The following is a 14,549-nucleotide window of genomic DNA, read 5'->3' as shown; positions in this document are numbered from 1 at the left end:
ACGGTTGATCGAAAAATCGGATAATCCGTACCATGAAAGATTTTGTAATTTTCTCCATGGTTTTGCATTTAACTTGTTATGTAGTGGATCAGAAGTTCACTAATTTAAGTCTGGTTGTAAACGACTGGTTTTTAAGGGGCAAGAAAATCCTTTGTTATGACTGTCTCAGGAAAGATAGGAATAAAGGAGGTCTCATGTTGTAGATTTACATACTTTTTTACACTTTATCCTTTTTTCTTTTAAAGCGCAGTTGTAATTCCAATCTCGTATTCTGATGCGACATGAGCCACAGTTTCTCTTTCTCACACCATTCAATTATTTCCAATTTTTTTCGATACTTAGCACAACACGTTTTCTGTTAACACCCGTATTAGACATTTTATATACAAGTTATATTATAGAACGAAAATTCGACCAGTAGACAATGCTGTGTAACGATAAAGGCTTGTAATAACTCTCTCTTGCAAAAAACAGTACTCCATATAAGTTATTTATTTCTGAAGAAAAAAAGAAGCGAGAAATACAGTCGGATAATTCGCCAATCAGTTAATAGGATAATGGATAATTGGGGTTCTACTGTAATATAAAATGATTTTACAGTTAGCTACATAATATTGAAGTCAAAGGAACTATAATTATCATTATCAAAATGCATCAAAAGGCAGCACAAAATGTGAATTTAACATTGCTTTGTAATAAAAGGAGGAGCAAGGAGAGTTAATATCATTGGCAAAGAGTATATTTCATTGATCCTGCTGCCACCTACAGGGAAATTACTTGAAAAAGGCGTCAAATCAGATAATTTCAAAATATCAGGCATATAAGTTACGGAAAGGAGGCCATTTCTTGATTTTTAAAAAATCCGCCCAGACCCTGGACAAAGGCCTAAAAAGGAGGGCGTCCCGACAAAAGAAGATGTCTGGTCACCATATCTAAAGTTATTTCATTGCCAGTGCAATCTTGCGGACTTTGTCAAAAATATATTAAAAATAGAAACCATACACAAACATGCACAAGCATACATGCCTTTGCATACTACGTGTTATTTTTTAATATAATTCATAACTAGTAATTAAGCTGTTTTTAGTGACATACTAAATTCAGCTTCCTGTAACTCCTATCAAAATACGACCTACATTAAACATAGCCTATCACAAATATGGCAAATTAAACCTCATACTCACAGCTGATTGGCTGACTGGCGTTGGCACATTCTGGGTAATTTCTATGCTTGTACTTCGACGAGGAATCTTCAACTGAAAAAAAACAAACATGCAAGATAAGATTATTGTCAACATGTAGTGGGTGAACACAAAGACGTGGAACAAAAGAACAAGAAAGAAGATTTAGGGCAGTGGTCATCAGTGGTCGCTGAAATGGGTATCGGGTAAGGAGTGTATCGGAATATGCACCGTTGTGCAGAAGGAAGCAGGAGAAAGCAGCCATAGCTTGTGCGGGCAATCAGTAGCTGTAGACGAGGACGCTATTTGCTGCAACTTTAAACATTATCATGTTGTAGCTCCTATGATATTCAATCAATTACCCATAGTCAATCAATCATGCTGTGATTTTTAGGATTCATAGATAAATGTTTAAGAAAGCATAGAAAAAATTCGAAATCAAAAAGTCATTTGAAACAGTCGCAATCTTTAAAATAAAGGGGATAAATGTAGTTTGGAGCATAATGTGTCAATAGAATGATAGAGAGGAGGGAGTAGATTCAGAAACTACTGCTAACACAATTTCATCCAGAAGTAGATAAGACAGATTTCTTTACGGTTATTTTACGACGCTTTTTCAACTGCTATGGTTATACAGGTTGTCCAATTTATCTTGTGCACCTATTATAACTTTTTTGTTTGGATAGGTATTGGAATTTTTGTTTTTGAGAGTTATGTTAGAACGAGGGGCTAACATGAGTGTAGAGATTTCGTGTATGTAACTACATTATGGTACACGATACACGTGACGTCATCAATTTTTCAAATAGCACTTCGTACTTTAATCATATTACATTGATTACACACATTAAGACGAGTTCAAAAATATATCACAATGTCACCTTCCCAATCAATAACAACAACAAAATGCAGAATGAATGACATCAGAATGTGCCGTTTGTTGTGGTGCCACATTCATCTTGTACATTAACTTACACAAAACGAAAGACGACTGATGTCCGTACACGTGGTGTGTTGTGTGTTTGCTGTCTTAACATGTAAACAAACCACAATTACTGTCGACGCCACAATCCACGTACAGTGGCCTGCACGTTCTCCGGACCTGTCGCCACTCGACTTCTTCCTGTGGGGAACTGTAAAGGACAGTGTGTACCAGAACATTCTGACAACACCAGACGACATGCAGCAACGCATTCGACAGGCTTGTGTGTCCATTCAGCCAGCAACGTGCCGAGCAGTCATACAGTCTTTCGGGGAATGCCTTCGAATGTGCATTAATGTGAATGGTCACTATTTGGAACATCTTCTGTAACTCTTAAAGCATAACATTATCACAGTGGAAGTAAGTTTTTGTTTCCTTTTGTTGTTGTTATTGATTGGGAAAGTGACATTGTGATCAGTGGAGGCTCCTGCATATTTCTTAAGAGGAGGAAAGAAGTTAACAGCGCAAAATGACACCTTCTTGAGAGAAACATGCTATAAATTAGCCTACATGCATACATGTAAGACCAGGTAGTGTTAGGGTTGGCCTTCCCTTTTGTATAGCAATAATCTGTTTTTGTAAACTGAGTTTCCTAAATTTTCCAAAATATAATGTTTTCACTTCCATTCATTGTTGAATAATTGCACAAATTAACAATTACAAGGAAATTCACAACCACACAGCATTTTTCACGCACACTACAGCATCACACGTGTTGGAAGAGACCAGCTACTAACACGTAACCGGAACCATTTTACGCAAATGGGAATGAGAAATAATCTGTTAGGAAACCGAGAACACTGCACCCATCCACGTGGTCTGTGTTGCCACATGTACATTTTACAAGTTCAGTATTACATTCTTTTGAAGAATGTCAGTTCTTGTAAAGCCGTACTACCATTATTGTTCAAAGCTGCCGGTGGCCGATTAATTTTTTTATGTTAAAAATAATGTAATTTGCAGTACTTTCAATTTCAAATATATTTGTACAAAACTGACAACTTGACTGTTGTCCTGTCTAGTAGACAATGAATGGAAGTGAATTTCAGGGGCCAAAAAGATCTGCTATACTAACGTAGAACTACTTCCTCTTTGTTTTATATAAATCCAACTTCAACTTTCAGATATCCTCGAAAGTTTCAAACCATGAATAGTAGCTTATATAAAGTGCAATGAATAATATATTTTGATTTATAATTTTTAAAAAGTTTATATGGTGTCTTTCATAGCTTTGCGTTAAAACTTTTTATTGTGTCTCCTCCTAGATGTGTTATAGTCTGGTTGAATGCAGCACCGTTAGATAGCAGCGGTAGCGAGCTTGCTGCATGACCAGTCGGTTTCTGTTTCCCGCCCATGCACTGATTCAGAGGAGGATCTCCTCCCTATCCGTTCATTTACTTGCTTTAAAACTCTGCTTCTTTCTCTGGCCGCTAGTGCGCTGTTGTCTATGTGTGTTAACTGCAGTAAAGGAGGAATGGATTGACTTTCCTCCACACAAACAATCTCGCATCCTCTCACAGTTTTCTAGCAGCACATGAGTGCGCGTCGTTTAAAACTCGATCAACCGAGGTTTTCTTATAGCTGTGAACATAAAAATTATCGAATCTTCCTCGAATTTCAAGGCATATATTTCATTTGGTATTTACTTTCAAAAGAAGAAAAATATGAGGAGGACGTTCCTCCCTTCCCTCCCCCAAGGAACCGCCACTGATTGTGATACATTTTTGAACTCGTCTTAATGTGTGTAATCAATGCAACATGATTAAAGTATGTAGTGCTATTTGAAAAATTGATGACGTCACGTGTATCTTGTACCATAATGTAGTTACATGCGCCAAATCTCCACACTCATGTTAGCCCCTCGTTCTAACATAATGCTCAAAAACAAAAATTCCAATACCTATCCAAACAAAAAAGTTATAATAAGTGCACAAGATAAATGGGACACCCTGTATAGTGTCTGAATGAGATGAAGGTGATAATGCCAGTGAAATGAGTCCAGTAGAATCCAGCGCCAAAATTACCCAGCATTTGTTCCTATTGGGTTGAAGGAAAATTCCGAAAAACCTCAACCAGGTAACTTACTCCAACCAGAATTTGAACCTGGGCCCACTCGTTTCATGGCCAAGAGTCCTGACCCTTACTCCACAGCGGTGGATGATAAGACAGATTTTGGAATATGGTGCTTCAACAAAAACGGAATAATGAAAATATTATATTTTACTATATACTTAACAAAATTTAAAAAGAGGGATACAAATTATTAAAATGACATCCATAAAGTAAATTTATTGGGTGGCGTTGACCTCAGGAAACTGATGTCTACTGATTATTTCACAGTTTACTGATAGTTACATTATGGTGTACCTCAATCGTGGAAACAATTGCATGTCATTAGCGATGGGACAAAAATGATAATATGAAGTTGACAATATTGCAGTGACAGATGACACTGATTGGTTGAAATTCAACAGAGTCTTACATCCCATTGGTGAATTGGTACGTAAGTAAAATATCCCACAATCATCCTCACTCTGCAAGATCCTCAGCCTGGCATCCAGAACAAATAAAAAGTGTTGGAAAGTTACATACACTAATACTTAAAAAAATATATTATTATTATTATTATTTTTTTTTTTACTGACCGGTTTGTGAAAGCTTTCCTCTGGAATCGAAATAATTCTCCTCCTCTGTTGCATAGTTTTTACAGGTTCAAATGTGGGATTGACATCCTGTTGTTCTTCTGTATTCATGTCAAGGGTCTGCAAGGGATCTTCCAAACGACGTACTTCTCCACAAATCTCCGACAATCCCTTAACCTTCAACATGTCTGCAGTCTCAAGAAGAGAGGACAGCTGGCTCTGAAATATAACAATATTTCTTATACAGAGTGAGTCAGCCAGGGCCAGACCACCATCAGCGGAAAGTTGTATGCATAGTAACTGCTGCGCTATCGCAGTGATCAGACCTCTTGCTCGCGTACGTTTCGTGTTTAGTCACGTTCACACAGTGAAGGTGCAGCTGTATACAGTATTGTGTCCATTATGAAATATAGCCTAGAACAATGAGTGTTTATTTACGACAACTTTGTGAAATACGAATCTTGGAGAACAGTTGTAACAAACTTCCATCAGTCATTCCCTGATTTGCCAGAGCCTTCTAATGCGACGATTTAAAATTTAGTGAAGAAATTTCGTACAATTGGATCATTATTGTATAAGAAACGAACATGTGTGAAGTATGTTCTCATAGAAAACATGTTAGATGAAATTGGCCACCGACTAGAGAGAGGTCCTACGACATCATCCCGCCATGTAGTTCAGCAGGTAGGGATGTCGTGGTCTTCAGTGATAAGAGGTACGAAACAATTAAAATTAAAACCTTACAAAATTCGCGTAGTTCAGAACTGAATGGAACCCTTTTATCGGAGCAGACTTTGGTTTTCCATGTGGTTCCAACAGTCGTGTATGATGGACTACTTGACCCCACCTTAATTTTTTATAATGATGAAGCATAGTTCCACCTCAGTGGTTAAAAGTGAAGTTTATGCAAATGACCCACATTCACTTGAACTCAAACAAAATATGCAGCACAAAATTCGGGCCATTTCAGAGAACGAACTGCGGCAAGTTGCTGGACATGTCTTCAGATGTGCAGCCTGCCAGATATCACAAGGACGTCATTTCGAACATGAATTGTGAATTCAGTAAGTACATCATTATACAATACTGATCACAAAAGCACAGAACGAATCCTCTGTATACAGTAGCGTTGTTACGTATGAATCAGCCGCTGTGAATGCGGTTAGGATTCTAGCCCTAGCTGGTTCAGCCTGTACATATAGAGCATAATGAAACTAAATGTGGGGTTACAAACACTGAATTTTTTAAAATGAGCTTTGAACTTTTCTAATGCCTGCTTTTAACAAATCCAAGACCAATGTGTAAACTTTTCTTAAAAAGGTGAGATGATCCAGAACCAAATATAAATACATGTTTTGGAATTGGCATGGCACGTAAAACAGCTTGTTTTCAAGTAATGCTAAGTACAGCAGAACCTAACTAATACATTTCTCACATTTACGTTTTTCGTATAGCTCGCGCAAGGAACGATTACCGAAAACCAATGGTGGCTTTGCTGTCTGTTTTGACGTGTGTATGTAGGCACACTGAGGGAGGAGAGGTGCAGGCCGATGGAAGTACTGTCTCTTCCAAGAAGAAGAACAAATGAGGACATCGCTGTGGAAATAAAGAATGTAGCAAGAGAAAAATTCGAAGCTAATTAAATGCGCAACGAATGACATAATAATACAAGATACGCATTCACATGCAATGGAACAAACTAAAGTTGTAATGTAACTATCACAACGCAAGACTGATTCTATTGATGTCATTTCTCTTCCAACTGTACTCTTGAATATCATTCGAGTTATCTCGTGACCTTTCCTGTCACCCGCTCTTCCTTATTGCAGTGTTTGATTCGCATTTGTTCCGTCGGTATTCTGTGCTTGCGAGATCTATACTTATATGCTATATTTTTAAGACACCATCCTTTCTAAATTAAAATTTCCCTCAGTTATATGTTTCCACTTCTTTACATTACATTTTTCAGTTCTCACATACTATTCACTCACTCAAACTTCATTTGTTGTTGTTTCCTTTGAAAAGGAAATGATTAAGTATGACATTAATGTAGATTTTTCTCTTTGTTTCAAACGACTAGATTGCCAGGTCTTCCGTGTTTCAATCTCATGTATTTGATCATGTTTTAGTCCATATTTCATTAAGTTTTATTTATTAATTACATTTCATTACTACTAAATCACATACGTTTCACTTATAAAGTAAAAATATGTATTAACAAGCAACAACAACAACAAAAATAAATACTAATTAAAAAAATGTATTAACATTATCCGAATAATAATAATAATAATAATAATAATAATAATGATAATAATAATAAAAAATAAACGATAATTAAAAAATTTTTCAATCGAGACTACTGAAAAAATGTTCAAGCAAATCATTTGAAATAACATGGCCCATAGCAAGACAGATGCAGAATAATAATAATAATAATAGAAAAAAATAATAATAATATGAAAAAATCAGTTTGTATTGTTGCCAGTGTAATTTTTGTGAGTGTGTCAAATTACAACATGTCACTGTTGAAACTACTTCTCCGCTCTCTAAACTATGCAATGTCAGAGCAGCAGAGCAGGTACTCCATGCTCCATAGTACTTCACGCTGTTGGCCCATGGCCAAAAGCATACAGCACAAGAATGAAATCAACTCTGTAATAATAAGAGATAAAATGAACTCACCTGTTCAATATTGACTTCCCCCTTGTATATGAACTGAAGCAGAGCTGACATATCATCATATCTGACATCCTTCAGAATGATTATGGGATTCTGGACTTCATAACGAGATAGTATCATCTCAAAATAAGAACTGCATGCTGACAGCACTAACTGAAAACAAATATACTAGAGGTGAAGCCTTCATAAGTTGTAGTTTTTTTTTTTTTATTCCTACATTATTATAGAGGGAAATGTCTCTCGCACTGCTAACACATTTAAGTGGAGAAGTGAACTGTGCAGATGGAGTCAGTGAAAACGCATTACTAAGACCTCGATATAAATTTTATTTACACATTTATCTGCTGCTTATAATGCAATTTTCTCTTTATTCAATACTATTTCATACTGCCACTTCCAATTCCCCCTAATGTCTATTATTACTCGTAAATAAGTGAATCTGGAAATGCAATCAATTGGAATCTTATTCATGAACTATTTCATTTATCGAATTGGCTTTTATGAATAAACTAAATGAAAGAAGTAGTGTGTTTCTAACCTATTTCTTAAATTCTTTTTAGTAAATGGTAGAAGAGTTTTATATTGAGGTGATGTATCTGGAATATCTAGAAAGATACGAATCAAATACCTTTCATCACAAAAGAAAAATATAATTGTTGCATAACAATAAATCTACATTACAAAATCGTCTATTAAAAGTTGGTGAAAGTTGCTGCAGTATTTTGTAACCATTAATTGAAACGCCAAAAATGAACCTAAAAGTTTTACAAAATACTCATAATCTGTATGCTAATCAGTTCACAATCAAATTATTAATATAATATAAGGAATAATAGTGTTGAAACAAGTTTAAGACCAAACCTAAAATTAAATTATTTATGTACCAGTCTTCTTATACTTTTTCTATTTAATCTTTCTGATAATCCTATCGTAATGTACGTAAAAAAGTCAAAGATTTTCCTAAAAATAAAAAAATTAATAAAAAAGTGTGTGTGTATCTAATGCCTATCCACTTCACTTCACGTGATTCAGGTTCCACATACTGTGGATAGATGGCAGGACTGTGACCCATTTTCAAGTTGCACACTACTTCGCTGGGCCAGGTTATGCTTGATGTGTATCTGTGAAGAGTTATGTCGTGTACTAGGTGAGTGTATGTGTAAGTGTTCGTGCACGTGTATTGTAGGGAATGGGTGAGAATGATGATGAAGGTGAGGAAGGGAGAAGGGGAAACCCAGTGCCGGCACTGTTGAATAACACCAAGGGGGCTGCCAGGCTTACTGTCTCCATCTGACGAACGAATCACTATCAAGAGTGACATACGCCTTCTCTTCATATGCACTGCGGAGAGATTTGGGATTTAACCTAGGCATATTGGTGCCATCTCTCCTAGTCCCGAGGTAGAAATTTTACATGAAAATTAAAATACCTTCAACACCTCAAAAGTAAGAACATATTTACTTTTAAATACACAACAGGAAACTACATATTTTTACAGAAAAAATTGACTTGGACTGAAATTGTTACTTGTGGGACTTCACTTTTTCACTTTTTTGGAATCTCTACTTTCTTTTCTGATGTTGATGAACCTATAAAAGTTGGCTGACATTGTAATGAATTTACTAGATGAATTAAAAGGGGAGAGAGGAGAAAAAGGTATTTTAATTGGGGGTCTTAAACTTGTTTATACTGTACAACTGCGCAGAAATATAAGAACTATCTTTTTAACTTATTTTATATTCCAGTTCTCTTATTTCCATCCTTTTGAAATAATAGAGGTAGACACAATGGATCCGTTGTAACTGAAGTGATTAGGGTACCTCCAAACCTATCTCTAGATACATTCAATTTCTGAGAGGTTAAGAACATACCTTGTGGGCTCGAAGAATTTTTTCTTCACATGCAATTGTGACATCACAGAAGCTCTCTTTTTGCAATAGCTTAGAGAACATGGTCTGCTGGTTATTCTGATGAAACTTCCATGTCAGACAATATTCGCGTTGATCATTTGCTGAGGACATGTACGTTGCACCTACATCTTGTGCAAAGCCACCAAAATCATCAGCTTCTACCGGGTCTTCTTCCATAAGTGTAACATCTGTGAACTGTTGCTGCTGCTCTGGCTGTTGTTGCAAGTCAACACTTTGCCTTGAACCACCAGAGTCCTAAAACAATAATAATAATAATAATAATAATAATAATAATAATAATAAAGTTACGAAGATACCGGTAACCAATGCTATTAGAATGGACTCTTACACCAGATTTCGCAATTAAAAAATCGCGACAAAAATTTAATATACATGTGTAACACTTTTATTAAGCCGCCAATGCTTATCTACTATAATAGTCATTTACATGAATAAGATTTTTATATGAACGTTTTCGATACCATTTTTTGTATCATCTTCAGATGCATTATTATTAAAATTAACAATTAACATTTGTAAATGATTGAAAACCTAGCCATTGGTGTGTGTGTTCTGTGAACTTCTTTTCGTGATTAAGTGTGTGATACATTTATGGATGTCGCTTGTACTTGTGTGTCTACTAGTAATTAGTGCTAATAGTAATACTAAGCTTACTTAATATCAATCAATTTCTAAAATGCAATATAAAACTTATAGTATAACACCAATATAAAAAACTTTTATAAAAGAACACTTGTTTGGTCGTTTTTGTTATTCTGTCTTTGAGTTCTGTTGTGTCTTGCCTTTTAATGGAGCGATTATAACTGTTCTCTCTTTGTTTTTATATAAAACTTCATAATATTAAAATACTAAAACGCTGAATCGTTGTGTAAGAAGCAGTTTGTACAAATTGCTTCTTACACAACGATTCAGCATTTTAGTACTATGAAATTTATATAAAAACAAAGAGAGAACAGTTATAATCGCTCCATTAAAAGACAAGACACAACAGAACTCAAAGACAGAATAACAAAAATGACCAAACAAGTGTTCTTTTATAAAAGTTTTTTATATTGGTGTTATACTATAAGTTTTATATTGCATTTTAGAAATTGATTGATATTAAGTAAGCTTAGTATTACTATTAGCACTAATTACTAGTAGACACACAAGTACAAGCGACATCCATAAATGTATCACACACTTAATCACGAAAAGAAGTTCACAGAACACACACACCAATGGCTAGGTTTTCAATCATTTACAAATGTTAATTGTTAATTTTAATAATAATGCATCTGAAGATGATACAAAAAATGGTATCGAAAACGTTCATGTAAAAATCTTATTCATGTAAATGACTATTATAGTAGATAAGCATTGGCGGCTTAATAAAAGTGTTACACATTAAATTATAGCAGCTTATTGGTAACAAAACAAAAATGAAGTTAATATACATGGTAAACCATAAGTAATGTCATTACTTTCAGGGAGTTATTCTTTGAGATATTTCAAACAAAGAAGTTTCATACAGTCCTACTCGTTTTTGCTTCCTCTTTGAGATAAAAAAGTTTTGTATGAAACATTTCATAGCATGTTTGGGAAAGCCATTATTTAATTCCCAATATGCTCAGTCAAATTAAGAGAGCAGTGAATTATGATAATAAATGATTGGAAGAATTTTATTTTTGTCCTTTAAGTGTGCAGAATTTGATCTGAACAATGCAACTTTTTGTTCTTGAGAGAATTTTAGTTTTGTCCTCTAACTGTGCAGAAGTTTGATCTGAACAATGTAACTTTTTCTTCTGCACAGAAATTTTACAATGTTATATTTGTAATTCTCAGGAAAAGAATGTTAACAGTAATTGTTAGTTCAAGAGCCACAGTTTATGTCTTTGAGAGCCGCTTCACTAGGGCATTTAAGTACTACTTTAGCACTTAGTGCCAGGACTTTTAAATACTGAGTTGAGGGGCTAACACTAATGTAACTCATACAAAGAAAATAAAACTTTGCAATGTATATAAAAGCATGCTAAACTTACAAATAAATGATACAACAGAAATTACAATTCTCCTAGTGGAGACCTGGTGAAAGATATCCTCCCTTCACATTTTCGTCCAGAATTGCTTTCCTGAGTGGTTCTGTGATGACGTGGGCTGGAATAATTTTGACAGCAAGGACAGACCTATTCTTTATCGAGAGTACAGATGTTTCATTGCGTCTCTGTTGGTCAGTGACTGTTGAATTTAAAGTGGCTTATCTTAGCTGTGGATACCTAGTCATTGTGGTATCTGGAAACGAGGAAGTCGATAATATTACAAAACAGGTAACATATTTGCAACCAAGACCTCTTCAAGTGATATCTCTATCCAATGCTTTTGCTTCAGTAAAGTCTCATTTTACAAACCTATGGATCAACAATTGGCTCTCTTCTGACAAAGGAAAAATTTTACAGTCTGTATAAAACAAACCAAATGACCTGGAAATGTGCACAAATTTGCCCAGACATGTTCAAACATTTTTAACAAGAGCCTGAACAGGTCACATTGTCACTCAATTGTACCTACACCGATTTCACATTTCTGATAATCCTACTTGTCTGTGGTGTAATAATCATGATGAAGATCTGGAACATATTCTTCTATACTGTCCATCCATAAACCACGAAAGAAGTAAATTAAAATCATCAGTACCAGTTGCAGAAGACACAGCCCTGAAGTATATATTGACCACACCCACCTCTGGCTACTAGCAACAGGCATCTATAATGAACACCGATCAAAATACCCCTCACTTCTCGTGAAAAGCAGCAACTGAATAGACTACAGTGGGACTATAGTGGACTTTATGTTGTCAGCAAACAGCTGGATACATTAAGAAGATTGATTGATCTTAGCTGTGGGTGTCAGCGTATTAAAAGCATTACAACATTTTGCTATCTCCTCTCCTCTCCACGGCAAATATGAAGTAGCACAGAGGCAGAAAAAAAAAATATAAGATATGTAGAAGCCTTACAGCACATCGGTATATGCACCAAATCCTTCAGGAGTATGTCGTACCATATTCTCCATTTATTGGTGATGGTTGCCTGATCCACGACAATATATGCCTACAAGTGGCCTGCCCAATGTGTGCAACAGTTTCAGAATGAGGTGGGGATTCATGTTATGAAATGGCCTGCTGCCTGCTCGAAGTCTGGATTTGAATCCTATCGAACAGCTGTGGAGTAAACTGAGAAGAAGGTTCACCATGATTATCCAGACATCCTACAAGACCAACGAGATGCTCTTCAAGAAGAGTGGGAAGTGATTTTTCAGGAGGATATTAGAGTATTGATCAGGAGCATTCCTGAATGGTTGAACGACGTAATTAATATGAGAGGTGGCAATACACGCCTATGAAGGTGATAAAGTGTCTGTGAAGTGCAGTAAACAAAAAAACAAGTGTGAAGAGAGTGAATAATGTATGAGTTTTCGAAACAAAATAGCGCAAAAATTTTGTGTTACCTATGTTTTTCTTGCAAAAATTATATTAAATTGTTATAAACACAATTGTAGCACAATAATTGTTTCTCCTTCATTAGCTCCCATAGTTTCATTTGCATAGAAGATAATCCACATTCTTAAAGATAATTTTCCAATCAACTGCAATAATAGCCACCCAGAACAAGGTTGTAACCAGCAAATACGGAATTCTTAAAAAATGAGGAAAAACTCATTGCACTGTGCATATGTTTAATTCTTTAGAGCCAGGTTGACAATCAAAGATGTGTGCTGATTTTAATAGGTCTGCAAGCATTACAAATAGCACATCATTAACAACCATTATTAATGAAAAAGTCAACTTATGAGAAATGAGGGTTACAACCTTGTTCTGGGCGGATATTCAAATATGAAGGGAATTTTCCAGAAAAACTATAATGGAGGCACTTTTCCTTTTTTTTTTTTCCCCCTCTCTTAATGAAAAGTTAGGTCGGCAAGGTATGGAGTTATGGGTCCACGAGTTGTGCAGTGGTAATTTACAATGCTTATTAATTACGATCAGAGTACTTTGCTGACCAGAAAGATCGGATGAAGAGGCAATGGGAGACTTTACTTTCAGAACAAATCAAAATACGATGCTGAGTATGATGACAAACAAAATATTTAGGGGTATTTATAAGAATGATGTATTCATAAGATTCCCCAATTTTTTCTGTTATTTGTGATGGTATCGGTACCAGCAATGTAAGTGGTGTTGAGCAATTAAGTATCTGTATTCATTGGGTAGACAATGATCTTGAACCACATGAAAGTGTCCTTGGACTATACATTGCGACAGACATCAGGTGAAGCTTTAGTATTTATTATAATGGATGTGTTAACAGTAGTAAATTGTCCACACCTGTGGAGTAATGGCTAGCGCATCTGGCCGCGAAACTAGGTGGCCCGGGTTCGATTCCGAGTCGGGGCAAGTTACCTGGTTGAGGTTTTTTCCGGAGTTTTCTCTCAACCCAATATGAGCAAATGCTGGGTAACTTTCGGTGCTGGACCTCGGACTCATTTCATCGGCATTATCACCTTCATCTCATTCAGATGCTAAATAACCTAAGATGTTGAAAAAGCGTCGTAAAATAACCTACTAAAAAAAAAACAGTAGTAAATTTACCCATTAGTATGTCTCAGGGACAGATATATTACGGTGCTGCCCCTAATAGAGTGGAAATTATTAAGGACCTCAATCAGCAATTAAAACCAGGTAGGCTAATCATTAGCTCATTGGTGCTCATTGTCTTAAGTTGGTGATAAAAGAGGTGGAAGCCTTCACTATTACAACAAAAACGCAATACAATGGGCACATAATTAGGTATATTATTAAGTAACTCATTAAAAGTGCGAGGAAAATTTATTCATATCACTGAGTCTCACTCTGGAGGTTCAGTAAGTAAGATCACTAGAATAAAACCCGTCTTGTCCTACAAGATGTTATATAGTGGTGACAAAATTCGAGAAATCAAGTATGAAATTGTACTGAAAACTCTACCAGAAATCTCCGATACTGAAAAAAAAACTTATAAGTTCATCTGGTTTCTAGCCTTATCTGAGTCAGGCACAACAACTCTTTTGGGTTTATTAATAATACTTACTTATGGCTTTTAGAGAACCCGGAGGT

The 14,549-nt window shown here is 35.6% G+C and overlaps 1 protein-coding gene across 5 annotated transcripts in view; it reads right to left on the bottom strand.

The window, feature by feature from the left end:
- The window catches only part of LOC138693761 (uncharacterized), a 30,932-nt gene that overhangs the window by 3,966 nt on the left and 12,417 nt on the right, over window positions 1-14,549 (bottom strand). For 4 of the 5 annotated variants that reach the window (XM_069817570.1, XM_069817566.1, XM_069817578.1 and 1 more), the window contains exons 3-6: window positions 9,359-9,652; window positions 7,491-7,640; window positions 4,809-5,024; window positions 1,185-1,256 (exon numbers count right to left, since the gene is read on the bottom strand). In XM_069817570.1, coding sequence (XP_069673671.1) covers window positions 1,185-1,256; window positions 4,809-5,024; window positions 7,491-7,640; window positions 9,359-9,652 — 732 coding nt within the window. Of the gene's footprint in view, window positions 1-1,184; window positions 1,257-4,808; window positions 5,025-7,490; window positions 7,641-9,358; window positions 9,653-11,439; window positions 11,690-14,549 lie in introns of all 5 variants that reach the window. The other variant, XM_069817587.1, reaches the window with a different exon arrangement.

This window comes from Periplaneta americana, chromosome 2 (genome assembly GCF_040183065.1).
Source record: "Periplaneta americana isolate PAMFEO1 chromosome 2, P.americana_PAMFEO1_priV1, whole genome shotgun sequence".
Lineage (NCBI taxonomy): Eukaryota > Metazoa > Arthropoda > Insecta > Blattodea > Blattidae > Periplaneta > Periplaneta americana.
The sequence above is the reverse complement of the archived record's forward strand: the minus strand, read 5'-3'. Positions and strand labels throughout refer to the sequence as shown.